The sequence below is a fragment of the Canis lupus genome, assembly GCF_048164855.1.
Source record: "Canis lupus baileyi chromosome 15 unlocalized genomic scaffold, mCanLup2.hap1 SUPER_15_unloc_1, whole genome shotgun sequence".
Lineage (NCBI taxonomy): Eukaryota > Metazoa > Chordata > Mammalia > Carnivora > Canidae > Canis > Canis lupus.
Genome location: NW_027326420.1, coordinates 289,940 through 305,660, shown reverse-complemented (window position 1 = coordinate 305,660; position 15,721 = coordinate 289,940). Strand labels below are relative to the sequence as shown.

The window sequence follows — 15,721 nt, the reverse complement described above, 5'->3', positions numbered from 1 at the left end:
AGCAGTTAACTGTAAAGTTCTGAAGAATCAAAGGTTCACAAAGTGGATTTTTGACTGTGGAGGGTTCAGCATCCCTAAGCCTCATGTTATTCAAAGGTCACCTGTACTATCAATATTTACAAAAACCTTATGTTGTATGCCAGCACGTAGAAAGAATTCACGGACTCACATTTTCTGATCATAATAAAACTATACAGTTGAAACAGGAAACAAACAAAAACTCCAAGCAATGAGAACACTTTTGTTTTCCTTTTAATGAATTCTTGGATTCAGAATAACCAGACTGTTAAGGAATTTGCTTTTTGCATTTAATATGCATTATGGCCTCCTTTCCATATCATTATTTATAATGCACCAAAGTAATAAATAACACAAAAATTCATAAGTCTAGGATTCAGAACCATAAATGCAGAATACTTAGATTTCTTTTTTAAACTAAGTAGGTTCTACACCCAATGTGGGGCTTGAACTCACAACCTGGAAATCAAGAGTTGCATGCTCTACCACCCGAACCAGCCAAATGCCCCCATAAATGCAGAGTATTTAAAATATAGTAGAAATCAAAGTGGCAAATTATATCAAGCTTTAAACATTTATAATTCTACAAAAAATAAATATCAAGTATTTATGTCAAGGAAGTTAGTATTAGAACTTTAAAATAAAACTAAGGTAAGCTGGGAGAAATTAAAGAAAAATAATGAGCTAAAGATATACATAAAATATAATTAGATAAATTTCAGAGCAAATGTTTCTGTGGATAAAAACAAAAAGATAACGTACATCTAGTCAGATCCAAAAATAGGCAAAAATGCATTAAACTCATATGAGTTGGAAAGAAGGAAAATAACTGGAGAAAATTAGCAATATAGTAAAAGACTATTAAAAGCACAACACATCAAGACCAAATGCAATTAATTCTAGCAATGCAAAAATGGCTCACTATTATAATGTGAATATCCTAACAGCTCCCCTGTACCCTTCTCCTTAATGTGCATGTCATGTAGACATCACAATAAATAGAGTGACCATACATCTTTAGTTGGCTTAGGTCATTCTAGTTTGTGCCTACTATCCAACAATAACTATAGAGCTTCTGATTTAGGTAATTAGAATATCCTATCACCCATTTATAGACTTCCTTTACTTATTGAAGAATTTGGATCCTGACTCAGTCATCCTTCTAGTCCTCAATGTCATCATCACTCTGGATGATTTAGAAGTCCACATCGATTACCACAAAAAAACAAGGCTCTCAGACTTTCTCATCTCCGGAGACCTAAAACTCCTTTAGAGCTCCTTACATCATGGTCTCACCTTAGACTTTTGACGGCCCATAAGTGCTCCATTTCTATAATCATAAGTTCAAACATCTACTCTAATAACTTCAACTTTCTAACCTTCCAACTACTCTCCCTGGGGCTCAATGATTTCTAGGTTCTTAACAATTTCTTTCATTATCAACTTACACCATCAATTTCATTTCCTTTATACTGTGGAGGCCGAGAAAAATCAAGGCCATCCTACCTAAACTTGAGCATTAGCACAAGTACAGCCATCTTAGGCCCCTGTGAATAAGAGCTGAACTTTACAGGAAAAACTGCAGAATGTCCTCAATGTCCTCGGCAGGGAATCCCATATCAGAAAGACAACAGAGCTCAGAATTGCCCTTGGCAGAGAATCCCATATCAGAAAGACAACAGAGCCCACCCTGTGGTAGAAAGTCCTATATTAGAATGAGAACGGAGCTCAATGCCCTTGAAAGCCCCATATCAGAATGTAAACAGAACTTGAGAAATTCCTCCACACCTTCTGAAAATCTCCTAGACCAGCCTATAAAACACCCAGCTGTAACCCACTTCGGGGTCCAAGTCCCTGCTCCCCTGTGTCGGGTATACTTGGACCCAAGTTCGAGCTTGCTAATAAACCCTCGTGCGCTTGCATTGGTGTCGGCTCCTTGATGGTTTCTCGGATTCACAATCTTGGGCACAACAATACAGTTTAAAAAAAAAAATCGGGATCCCTGAGTGGCGCAGCAGTTTAGCGCCTGCCTTTGGCCCAGGGCGCGATCCTGGAGACCCGGGATCGAATCCCACGTCGGGCTCCCGGTGCATGGAGCCTGCTTCTCCCTCTGCCTTTGTCTCTGCCTCTCTCTCTCTCTCTGTGTGACTATCATAAATAAATAAAAATTAAAAAAAAAAAATTAAAAAAAAAATCCTTCATTTAGTAAATGCCATTATTTTTACCTCCCACTCTATTGAACTTCTCCAACACCTATCTAGATAAACCCCAATCCTAGATAAGTTTGATTCTTCTCTATACCTACAAGTACACTGCTGAGGCCTGATGGAGGAAGTTTTATTTTATTTTATTTTATTTTATTTTATTTTATTTTTAAGATTTTTGTTTATTTACTCATGAGAGGTGGAGGTGGTGGGCAGAGGGAGAAGCAGGCTCTCATCAAGAAGAGAGCTCGATGTAGGATGCGATCTAGGACCCCAGAATCATGACCTGAGCTGAAGGCAAACGCTTAACTGACTGAGCCACCCAGGCACCACTCGAGGGAGGAAGTTTTAAGGCCTGTATATGCAATGTAACATTGATGCTACCAAACTGTTTCTGAAGCTGAAGCTCTCTTTTAACTGGAGTCATTTCAAGTATTCCCCACATTCCTTACCTTTTAATCCTGTTTCCTCTGCTCTGTTTTTCAATAGATGGCTGAATTCACAAAAAAAGAGACAAGTCTTTCTAGCACTAATCTATTTAATTTATCCGAATCTATACTTGGCCTCTTCTCTTTTTGTCTTTTCCTCATCAGTGTCCTCAGAAATTATAATCCCACTTCCCTTGTCACCAGACTCCTAGCCTCATCTCTTATTCCTCCTCCCCCTGAATCTTACTCTCCAGCTATAGTCAACTGTCTCTCTCTCTAGATATTTGTGCATGTACTTCACTTTTCCCCACTCCTCTCCTTCCTGTGATAAAACTCTATTTCTCCTTCAAGCCCCAGATTTCGCTTCCAACCTAAATCCCCAAATCTTGAGTTTGGGGCTTCTTTCATGTGCTTCTACAGAACTTATGAGGCCAATTTGTTTGTAGCTTTCATCATACTAATAACTCCTGTGGGGCAAAATTATCTGTTTTATTCACTTTCCATCTCTAATGCACAGCAAAGTTCCTTCGAATACAGAATAGATCTATGAATACTGGTTGACTTGAATTAAAGGCAATAAAGCAAAAATTAAAACCAAAAAATAATTTTTTAAACAAAACTATATTAATGAGCCATAAAAACAAATGAAGTGTGATAAACACTACAACATAGATAAAAGCTGAAAATATTGTGATATAAGTCAGACAACAAAGGACAAATGCTATTTGATTCTACTTGCAGAAATAAGCAAATTCGAACAGACAGATTAGAAGTCCACGGGGTAGAGGAAAGTGGGGAATAAGCATTAATATATAGTGGGTATTGTTTCTTCCTGAAATGATGAAAAAACTTTAGAAACAGGCAGTGGTGACAGCTTCATAACATTGTGAATGCCATTAGTGCACTGTACACTGATAAAATGAATGTGTATATTAATGAATTATACACTTAAAAATGGTTTAAATGGCAAGTTTTAAGTTACATATATTTTACTATAATAAAACAAATTATTAGTAAACTTTACATTTTAAGTCATACAATAAAAACTGAGAAACTGTAAGTCACATAAAAGGCAGAGCTTCTTTAGTTATCTACATATCAAATATCACAAAACAGGATTTCCATAATGGTATCAGGCTTATAAATTTTTATTAAGCCCACCTCTTGTCATACCTTAGAAACAAGAGAAGTAATAAGAGAAGCTAAAAAAGTTTAAAAAGCAACTCTTTTTTTCTTCCATTTCCTATACATTTACACCAAATTATAGCATTTAAACGAAAAGGGGGATTGGGAGTATGAATCAATATAAGGCAGAAAAATTTTATATCTACTCATATTCAACAACATTTGGAGGTCTTCAAATTTCAATTACAATACAGACCTCCTTATATTAAAAAACAAGAATGCATTTAACACTTACAATGGTATCAAAACAAAGCCAGGAAAGGAAGATAGAAAAGAGGGGGAAGGTTAGAGACCAAAAGAGATTAAAGCCAGTTTATTACCTGGAGATACTTCCTCCTTCTGTCTTACAGTGTGGTCTTTTGTGAACTTCACTCTTTGATGGGCTCTGATGCATGTCTTGCAGAGCCACTCAACACATTCTACACAAAACCCATTAGCTTCTGCATTGTCCTCACAGCTTGTGCATACCTAATAAAAGAAACATGTCACATCAATTTTTAAGAATAACAAAAAGGTGGTCAAAAAACTAGTCATATATTGGGACGCCTGGGTGGCTCAATGGTTGAGTGTCTGCCTTTGGCTCAGCTCATGATCCTGGAGTCCCAGGATCAAGTCCTGCATGAGGCTCCCTGCATGGAACTTGTTTCTCCCTCTGCCTCCCTTTCTGTGACTCTCAAGAATAAAGAAAATCTTAAAAAAAACACAAAACAAAACAAAACCTACTAGTCATATAAAAATGATATACCACTCATACTGGACTCTATCAGCTATCCTGACAGTGTTTGTAAATTTAAACTGACATGTTTTAAAACATAAACATATGAAATGGAAATATGGCATTGTTCTTCATTCAATATATCAAATATTCCAGGCACTATGTTAAGGTACAATGATGGAAAAGCAAACATGGGTCCTGCCCTTATGATACCGAGTCTTGTGGATAGGAGTGTGGGTTGATATTCCAGTTGCCCACTTAGTAGTTAAGTAGTCTTGGGCAGGTTACTTAGAATGCTTATCTTTATTTTTTTTTTAATTTTTTATTTACTTATGATAGTCACACACACACACACACACAGAGAGGCAGAGACATAGGCAGAGGGAGAAGCAGGCTCCATGCACCGGGAGCCCGACGTGGGATTCGATCCCGGGTCTCCAGGATCGCGCCCTGGGCCAAAGGCAGGCGCCAAACCGCTGCACCACCCAGGGATCCCACATAAAATATTTTAAATGGAAGAATAAAGGAGATTAAATGGCTGCCTATAGGATAGAGAAGAAATAAGGTATATGGGTAGATGAAATAGCAATAGAAGCTTGAGTTCTCTCAATACACTGTTTTATAGATTTTACTTTAGAACTATAGAAATGTTTTATATATAGTCCTACAAATTTAAATTTAAAAAATTAAATCTCTAAACCAAAAGCAAATGAAACAAATGAATCTGCCTATCAAGTGGTGGCTTAAATATTCAGAGAATTATTTATTTCAAGTAACTTTAGAATATTACACTGAATGTTAACTAATACATTTTTTTTTAAATTGAAAAAAATACGGATTTGACTATTTCTTATGCATACATGTAAGTAATTGCTGGCTTCCTTGCTTTCTATTTTGACAGAAACAGCTCCATAACTTCTACTTTCAGTACCAACTCTATTTTCCATAGTCTTACTCCACAAACCATATTCATGCTGAGCTGGTTCCCATATTAGATTCTTTTCTTTTATTTATTTATTTTTTTAGATTTTATTTATTTATGCATGAAGACAGAGAGAGAGAGGCAGAGACACAGGCAGGAGAAGCAGGCTCCATGCAGGGAGCTAAACCGCTGAGCCACCAGGGCTGCTCCCATATTAGATTCTGACAATAGACGGTCTGGAGGAGTACTGCAGTGTCAGAGGAAGAAGGCACTTCATCATCTTATTTGTCTATTTGCTTGCATTTTCTGTGTATATCATGCCAATCCATGAACTTCACCCCGGTGATGGCAAGTGTATTCCCACAGTAGCGCTTAGCCCTGGTTTGCAGTGTTGTTAATCCTCACAGAACCAGCTTTGGAGATACTACCACCACAGGCCTACTCCTGCTCTGCTAAGATCTGTGGTCCCAGGGCCAAAAGCTCAGACACCAACATGAGCTGAGCCAAGCAGCCTCTTCAGATGTTTCAACTGATGTTCTACAAGACCCTTCTTCTAACTTTGACTCTCTTTGTTCTCTGAGCTGCTTCTTTATAGTTGCTAGCTCTATGATACTTTTAAGTATTTTTTATTCTTTCAGTAAACAAGTTTTATCTAGTAAACAATTCTTATTTTTAAGAATTAAGATAGTTCCTGATTGTACCAAAACTAATATATCCTATAACATATATTTCGAGAAAACAAATAATGATGTCAATGTAATTAAGAACCAAGATTTCCAATGTCAGATTAAGTGAGATAAAATCAAAAAAGACCTACAAATCTAAACTGGACTTATAAATATCAATATGGTGTAGTGGTATATTTGCTTTTTCTTTCCTAGATAGGCTGCTTATCTATTTTCAGCAATTAGACACCCATTACCTCACATGGAAGCACATTTTATTTATGGAGAGTACACTATTGAGCCAAATGAAATCTATTTCTCTTCTTAAGGTCTTCTAGCTACAAGAATCTTAGAAATAGATGTTATATCCTCTTCTCAGTAACTTCTCATGAGCCTCAATCAGGCTATCAGTTTGCTTAGGAGTGGAATACATTCACCTTTGATAATCACACTTTATTCCCTCTGCCGAATTTGAGTTTTCAGCACATCTATGACTCTACTGATAACTGGGCAGTCTTCTCAGTACTATTCACATGACAGGGCAGGGAAGGGGAACGGTGGTGAGCCTTCTGTGATCCTCAGCAGGGTCAAGGTAGAACCTCAAAGACTGGCTGAACTGGAGAGGATAATGGTCATCCTATGGGAAAGCCCCGAAGGCACGGCTACAACCCTTATTTCTCACATACTCTATAGGACACCAGGTCAAACTATTAGTTCTGTGGAAAAAATAACAGCAACAGAAACATGACTTTGGACATTTGGGATCACATAAAACGAATAACTGTACACTGAATTTTTACACTATCATCTGGTGGTTTTGGCACTAGGGGGGACATGGTTTTAATTTTTTTGGTACAGCCACTTGCTGTCAGAGCTTCTCGGGTCATTTCTCACATTTTTGCTACAGAAATCTGTTCACTTGGTTAATACATTAATACACTAAGACTAAACTTGCTTACTTTTCTGTTAAACATTTGCACCATCACTTTTCTAAAATCCTAGCCTTCTTAAAAACACTAGTTTCCTTACTAAGCTTAACAGTTTTCTATCATCTAATACTTACTTTGTATTCTGTTTATCCCCTTCCCTGACACTTAAAGATTTCAGAGACTCTCTCTATTGCAGATCCTTAAAATTTCGTGTGTTTGAGGTTGATGAGCTTCTTAATAAAAAGATGCTTTAGAGAGGATCCTTTGCCTGTTCCCCAGGAGACACTACGTGGCCTAAATTCAAGACCAAACCTGATGGACTTGTTTATTCTTTTTTATTCAAATGTAATTAACATAGTGTTATATTAGTTTCAGGTGTACAATTTTATGATCCAACAATTCTATACATCACTCAGTGCTTGATACAGTTAAGTGCAGTCACTTCTCTTTTTTCAATAAAAAGTATTTGCTAAATCATTCTCCTGCAAGGCCTAGAAATATGACCAACTCAGTGGTGATGAGTACCCTTGGCACCCATACTGTGGTCTCCAGATAGATAACATTTCCAGCTAAAAGGAATCAAAGCCCCTAATATCTTGTGAAAAGAGAAAGGAAGGGAGATAGCAGTGACTACTGCAATTGTATCAGAATGACTCAGGAATCAATGTGAGGCTCCTTTTGCCAAGATGGCACAATTTGAGCATCAATAAGAACAACTACTACAACATATTTTGTGTTAAAAATCCATTAATTCATAATAACACACACGTACACACAACGTGTGTAGTCAACCTCTGAAGAATGCTAAGAAACTAGGTTACTACTCTAAAAATCAGCAAATAAAGGAAAAATAAATCAAGTGTTTAATCTACCTTTCCTTGATAACCAAAAAATAAATGAAGGAAGCCTTTGGTTTCTCTTCCAGTTAAGAAAAACGGGAAATCACAGAATGAGAATGTCACAATTTTCCAAGTGCCTAATATAATATGGGGTCGTGGCAATGATAATTAATGGCCACTGACATCAGAAAACAGAAAGAGAACCAAACTCCTATGCCTCCTGATTGAAGTACACTCAGACATATGGATGAAAGTATTTTTTTAATATTTTATTTATTTATTCATGAAAGACACAGGTAGAGAGAGAGGCAGAGACACAGGCAGAGGGAGAAGCAGGCTCCACGCAGGGAGCCTGACGTGGGACTCGATCCTGGGTCTCCAGGATCACACCCTGGGCTGAAGGCGGCACTAAACCGCTGAGCCACCAGGGCTGCCCAGATGAAAAGTATTCTTACACCACCACCCCCTCACCCAATGGAACCTGAAACTAAATCAGTCTCTACATTTTTATTGCCAGTGTACATAAGTGACTTTATGAAGATGGTCAGCAAAATGCAGAATAAGGCTAACTTTACATGACTAAGACCCAGTTTATCTAACAAATAGGTTAAAAGGGAGGAAAAAGAAAACCAATAAAGTGAAAAGGTAATTTGAGATTAATTAAAATATAGGATTGAGAACGTCAATTGTGTAGACCTTATTGGCTCCTTACAAACCACGGTTTTAAAAAAAGAAACCAAAAATAAATAAATAAATAAAAATAAATAAAAATAAAAAAAGAAACCACAACAATTAGATACGTTATCACTGGATGTTTGATATATAAAGGAATAACTAATTTTTTTTACATATGAAATTAATGTGGTTATGTTTATAAAACTTACTTTCCCATAGAAAATGACTTATGGGTTAGAGGATATAATGTCTGGGAATAACTTCAACAAAATACAATGTGTGGTGTGGTCAGGGGGAGGGTGCTGTCAGGTTAAACATAAAACAAGAATTGATGACTACTAAGCTAGTAACCTGTACATGGGAGTCAAGTGAAACTGTCCCTCTCCTGGTAATGCTTAAAATTATCTATAACAAAAAGGTTTTAAACTTCTTCAGCTACAAACTTTCCTCAGAGCTCCAGTTTGACCACGGATGACATTACCTTAGTCTTATAGGCAAACTCAATCATATTCAAAACCAATTCTCTAACCACTTCTCTGCCCCCTTTCTCTCTGTGAAAAGCACCACCATCCTAGTAATGGGGTTCCTCTCACTTCCACATCCAATCAGGTATATCAAGCCCTGTGTAGACTTCTTCCCTTCCTTTCCTTATTGCCACCAGACTAGTTCAGATCTCTCTATCTTTTGTCTAGTGCTTCCTTCATCCCACATTATCATCTCTCCCATCTTCATGGGATATTCCCATAAATATTCCCATGATATTCCCATGAATAGTCCCAAAATATTCCTCCAAGTACCCTATTCCTGAACCAGGTTTAACACCCTCCCCCTCACTTATCTACAGCAAACATGTCAATTTGGACTTTGTCTCTAGTTTAATGGATCATAACTTCTTCCTATTATGTTTCTGTGACAAAAACAGAGTAACTAAACTTACCAAAACTAATATTATACAGAGGCATAAAGCAGCCTCTTAAATGTGTCCTTCAGATTAGAATCCCTTCTATTCTCTGGGGTATTTGGGTGGCTCAGCAGTTGAGCATCTGCCTTCGGCTCAGGGCGTGCATGATCCCAGGGTTCCAGGATCAAGTCCCACTTCAGGCTCCCTGCATGGAGCCTGAAGTTCCCTGCTTCTCCCTCTGCCTGTGTCTCTGCCTCTCTCTCTTTCTGTCTCTCATGAATTAATGAATAAAATCTTAAAAAAAAGAAAAAAAGAATCTTTTCAATTCTCATCTTATCATCATCAATTCATATTGGATAATAACTATTCTGTTGATTATACTACTTTACTTTTGAATTTCCTGGACTGAGCATTCACATGCATTACTACAGTTCATCTGATAAAGTGATGGAACTAACAAAGCATATCTAGTATAAATATAATCACATATGAAGCAAAGTGACATGACAATCTGGAAGACAAAAAAGAAAAATCACTGGTATTCACAGGGGAACTTTCAGAGTCTTAAGTACTTCGCACTGTAGCTGACATAATTACATTTTCATTCTTTAAAGCTGGTTCCACAACAATTAGAAAGTTTATTCCCTGCACCAAGCCCTGTTTAAAGTTACTGTTTAAAATATTACATAATTATTGATAGACATAATGGTCAATGTCAAACACCTTTTATTTTAGAGTCTGTCAGGAGTTTAGGATGTCTCAATAGAAGGAAGCAAAACATTTAAGACTTAATTAATACGCTTACCTGATTAGACTTTTCTACTGTACTGCTGGGAACCTCAGTAGTGTCCTTCACAAAAAAGTTATCTATGTTGTCTCTCTCTGCACACTCTTGGCTGCAAACTGGACATCGAATGACTCCAACTGGGAAAAACAAAATGGCGTTCTAAGATTTTTTTGGTTTCCACAGCATAACGATTTCATTGTCTGTATATAACTGTAAAATGGTCATGGCAGTAAGTTAACATCTGCCACCACGCAGTTACAAAAGTTTTTTTCCTGTGATAAGAATTTTCAAGATCCACTCTTCTAGCTACTTTTTAAAAAAATGTACATTCAATTTACCAACATATAGTGTAACACCAGTGCTTATCACATCACATGCCCTCCTTAATGCCTGTGACCCAGTTACCGCAGCCCCCCACCCACTTTCCCTTCAGCAAACTTGTTTCCCAGAGTTGAGTCTCTCATGGTTTGTCTTCCTCTATTTTTCCCCCATTCAGTTTCCCTTCCTTCCTTTACAGTCCCTTGCACTATTTCTTTTATTTCACACATAAGTCAAAACATGTGATAACTGTCTTTCTCCAGTTGACTTATTTCACTCAGCATAACACCCTCCAGTTCCTTCCACGTCAATGTAAAAGGTATTTATCCTTTCTGATGGCTGAGTAATATTCCATTGTACATATACACCACATCTTTATCCATTCATCTGTCAAAGGACATCGTGGCTCCTTCCACAATTTGGCTATTGTGGACACTGCTGCTATGAACATTGGGGTGCAGGTGTCCCCTCATTTCACTACATCTGTATGTTTGGGGTAAATACCCAGTAGTGCAATTGCTGGGTCATAATTCTAGCTACTTTCAAATAAGCAATATAATATTATTAACTACAGTTACCATGCTGTACATTACAACCCTATGACTTATTCATTTTATAACTGGAAATTTGTACCTTTGACCCTCCTCATTCTTTACCCGCTCATGACACTTTACATCTTAGGCAATCACAATTTGTTCTCTATATCCATGAACTCTCATTATAAATTTAAATACAAATATACTAAGCACTAAGTGAGCACATCTCATTCAAATTGTAACCGAGTTCTTTTATAATGTCCACTCTCTTCCAGGTCATACCTGCTATTACTTAACACAAAGCAATTCAGTGTGTGTGTGTGTGTGTGTGTGTGTGTGTGTGTGTATATACATACACACACACACATACACGTATGTACACATATACATATATCTTACACTTAATTTAATAATGAATAATACTTCATTATTTTAAATGATATGCCCCTTCAATAACCCCATGCTGCTCTTTTTATTGTTTAGTAATTTCCCCTGGTAGTGGTTTTCAAATATGGATGTGCAGAACAATGTGGGAGATTTTTTTTTAAAAAATAGAGACTCTGGAATCCCTGGGTGGCCCAGCGGTTTAGCGCCTGCTTTTGGCCCAGGGCGCAATCCTGGAGACCCGGGATCGAATCCCACATCAGGCTCCCGATGCATGGAGCCTGCTTCTCCCTCTGCCTGTGTCTCTGCCTCTCTCTCTGTGTGTGTGACTATCATAAATTTTTTAAAAAAATTTTTCCTAAAAAAAAAAGTCCATCAACAGTAGAAACGAAATACTGTGATATATTCAAATAGTAAAATACACCAATGACATCACTACACTTTAACTACAGACAACAACACAACTGAATCCCAAACAATATTATATTAAGTGAAGAAGTCCTAGAATAATACATATACCATTCAAGTTAAAAAAAAGATCCAATACAATTCAAATAAATTATTATATAGGAAAGCATACACAGATGACCAACTATAAAGAAAAGCATGGGAATGATTAGCATACAAGTCTGGACAGTGGGTAGGCCCAGGAAAGAGCAAAGCAGCAGTAGCAGCTCCTCTCCAGTACTAACTTCAAAACATGTCTATTGTTCAACTAAACTGCTTCCAACGCTGAGAAGATGGGTGCAAATGAGACCTCAGGCCTAGTAAAAAACCTGCTTGCTTTTGTCAGAGCTCTCTTCTAACTCTAGACTAGCTGCTAGGGTACTAGTAGCCCTCAGAGGAACCCAGCTCTCATAAATTAATAAGTATAATCCCCATCTTACAGATCAGAAAACTAATCACCATCACTTGCCCAGGGTCATACAACTACTAAGTGGCAAATCTGGGATTTGAATCTAGCCTAATGACACATCTTGTATACATTTTACATGGAACATATTAAAATAAAAAAAATAGGGATCCCTGGGTGGCGCAGCGGTTTGGCGCCTGCCTTTGGCCCAGGGCGCGATCCTGGAGACCTGGGATCGAATCCCACGTCAGGCTCCCGGTGCATGGAGCCTGCTTCTCCCTCTGCCTGTGTCTCTGCCTCTCTCTCTCTCTGCGCCTCTCTCTCTCTCTCTGTGACTATCATAAAAATAAATAAATAAATAAATAAATAAATAAATAAATAAATAAATAAATAAATAAAATATGTTGCTTAAAACCACATAGACCTAGGTGCCTCCTTTGGATTAATTGCTCTATAACCCCTAAAACCTTTTGAGCCTCCATTTCCTCTTCTGTAAAACAACAGTAAATGATAATCATAATAGTAGTTACCATATTGTGAGTTTCCTGTGTTCCAGTTGTGCTACATGTTTCACACTCATCAGAATAAATTTGAGGTAGGACTGTTCTAAGGATTCTATGAATAAATGTATAAAAAGGGCCTAATGATGTCAAGCTGGTTACTTGGTAAGCCTGTGCATTATAATTAAAATCAGATAACAGGGGACTCCTTCTGAAAGGATCAGCATGACTTCATCTATCTGATTTCCTCAAAGTATGATCTACTAATGCTACAAATGAATTCAGGTTAATAAAGGCACCTCTACCTAAAAGTACCAGTAGGAAAAGAAAGTGCATAACTAAAAGTAACAATGGGACTCAATGTTGAATGTATCTTAAATTTGTGTCTCAAGTTTCATTCCAACCACACAATTTAAGAGTACAAGAAAAACAAGACACTGCATACTATATAGTAAGTAACTGAATGCCTGTATGAAAAAAGGGGTTCTTTTGACACGCCATCCTGGGAAGAATGGGAATACTATAAAAACATAATTCAACTCCCATTTTTGAAAGGGAAAACGTGAGATCCAAAAGGCAAGCAGGTAGTCAACTTTAAAGAGAAAAGCAAATGTATCTCACAAATGCTATAAATTGCTTCTTTTAGCTAATACCAAAAGTAAGAATATGGAGTATGTGCTGGGGAGAAGCTAAACAAGGAAATCACCTATTAAATTAACACTTCATTATTATATTTTTCTGCATTTTAAAGGAAAAGGACTAAATGATGATCTGTCCATGGTCCTATCGATGCCACTGATGTATGCTTCCTACTTAAACATACATACATACACATGCATTTAACAAAAGACCTAATTAAACGTTATCTACAAGAAATCCAATTAAATACGCACACAGTTTAAAAAAATAAAAAGGACAGAAACAGATACACATTCAACAATAAGCCTATAAAACCTGGAAGACTTTACCAGATATAAAGTGGGACAATATATTATGATAAAGGGGTAAATTCCTTACAAAGACATAAACAACTTGAACAAAAGAATCAAATAACTTGATGCAAATGATGTTTAAAGAATACCCAATGATAGCAGAATACATATTAACTGTGTCTGGAATATATACCCAGAAATACCATACGTTGTGCAACAAAACAAGTATGATTAAATTAAAAGAACTAAAAACGCAAAACATTGTTCCATGATCACAATGAGATTAACTTAGAAATTAGAAATAGAACTGGAAAATCCCCAACTACGTGGAAATTGAACAACTTATTTCCTTTTTTTTTAATTTTTATTTATTTATGATAGTCACACAGAGAGAGAGAGAGAGAGAGAGAGAGGCAGAGACATAGGCAGAGGGAGAAGCAGGCTCCATGCACCGGGAGCCCGACGTGGGATTTGATCCCAGGTCTCCAGGATCGCACCCTGGGCCAAAGGCAGGCGCCAAACCGCTACGCCACCCAGGGATCCCGAAATTGAACAACTTATTTCCATGTTGATTAAAAAAAAAAAAAATCAACGATCTAGGAAACTTCCATGTCAAGAATCTAGAAAAAGAACTGTAAATTTATCCCAAAGAAAGCAGAATGAAGGAAATAATGAGTAGAAAACTATTGGGAAAGAAAAGAAAATGGGAATAAAGGAAAACAAAAAAGGCAATGAAACAGAAGTTAGTTTGGGAAGTGAGGGAGGACGGGTTGTTAAAATTAATACTCTAGCTAGACTTATCAAAAAATTATAATGAAAAAAATCAAATAAAATAGAGGCCATTGTACAGACTTTGTGGACCTTAAAGTAACAGGAGAATACTGTGATCAACTTGATTAAATGTACTGATTCTTTGAAAGACAGAATTACCCCAAATCTTAAAAAAAAAAAAAAAATAGAAAACCTGAATAGCCCTGTATCAATTAAAGAAACTGAATTTGTTTCCAAACGTTCCCTCAAAGAAAAGTCTAGCTCTAGAAGGAACCACTGGTGAATTCTGTCAAACATAAAAAGAAGATAATATCAGCTATAAACAACTCTTAGAAAACAGAGAAGAAACACATTTCTCATCTCATTTTATAAGGCCAGTAATGTCCTGATACTAAAATCAGATGCAATCATTAGGGCAGGACAGAAAAGTACAGATCAGTATGTCTCATGAACAAAGATTAACAAAAATCATTAACAAAATATCAGAATATCAAGGGAAGAAACACATAAAAAGGATAATACATCATGGTTAAATAAAGTTTATCATAGAAATGCAAGGCTGGTTGAGCATTCAAATCAATTACAGTAATTCACTACATTAACAAAATAAAGGAGAAAAGTCTTAGTATGATCATCCGTGAAAAATTCAGCACCCATACAAGATACATTCAGTATCCTAGGAATAGAATGAAACTTCCTCAACCTGATAAAAGCCATGTTTGAAAATCTTACACATAACATATTTAATGATGAAATACTAAATGCTTTCTGGTGTGACTTGGAAGAAATCAAGGACTTCCACTCACAACTTCTATTCCAAGCTCTTTTAATTAGTACAAAAAAGGCAAGATAAAGAAATAAAGGGTAAACAGGTTGAAAAGGATAAGTATAATTGTTTAAAGTCACAATAAGCAATCACCTATGTAAAAAATTATAAAGCATACACACACAAAAACAAACCAAACAAAAACACATGACATAGGAACATTTTTATCAAATTACTTGTTAGTCCTGTATAATGAAAACTAAGAAACAAAAATTAATGATCACCCTTAAGAGAGACATTAAACATGTTCCTGGAATGGAACATTCAACATGGTTAGGATATTCCTTCTCCCCAAACTGAGCTAAAGATTCAGTGCAATTCCAATTAAAATAC

The 15,721-nt window shown here is 36.7% G+C and overlaps 1 protein-coding gene across 1 annotated transcript in view; it reads right to left on the bottom strand.

The window, feature by feature from the left end:
- Nucleotides 1–15,721, bottom strand: part of LOC140629483 (transcription intermediary factor 1-alpha-like) — a 116,153-nt gene that overhangs the window by 70,668 nt on the left and 29,764 nt on the right. Inside the window, exons 3-4 of the mRNA XM_072818988.1 lie at nt 10,287–10,405; nt 4,156–4,303 (exon numbers count right to left, since the gene is read on the bottom strand). Coding sequence (XP_072675089.1) covers nt 4,156–4,303; nt 10,287–10,405 — 267 coding nt within the window. The remainder of the gene's footprint in view (nt 1–4,155; nt 4,304–10,286; nt 10,406–15,721) is intronic.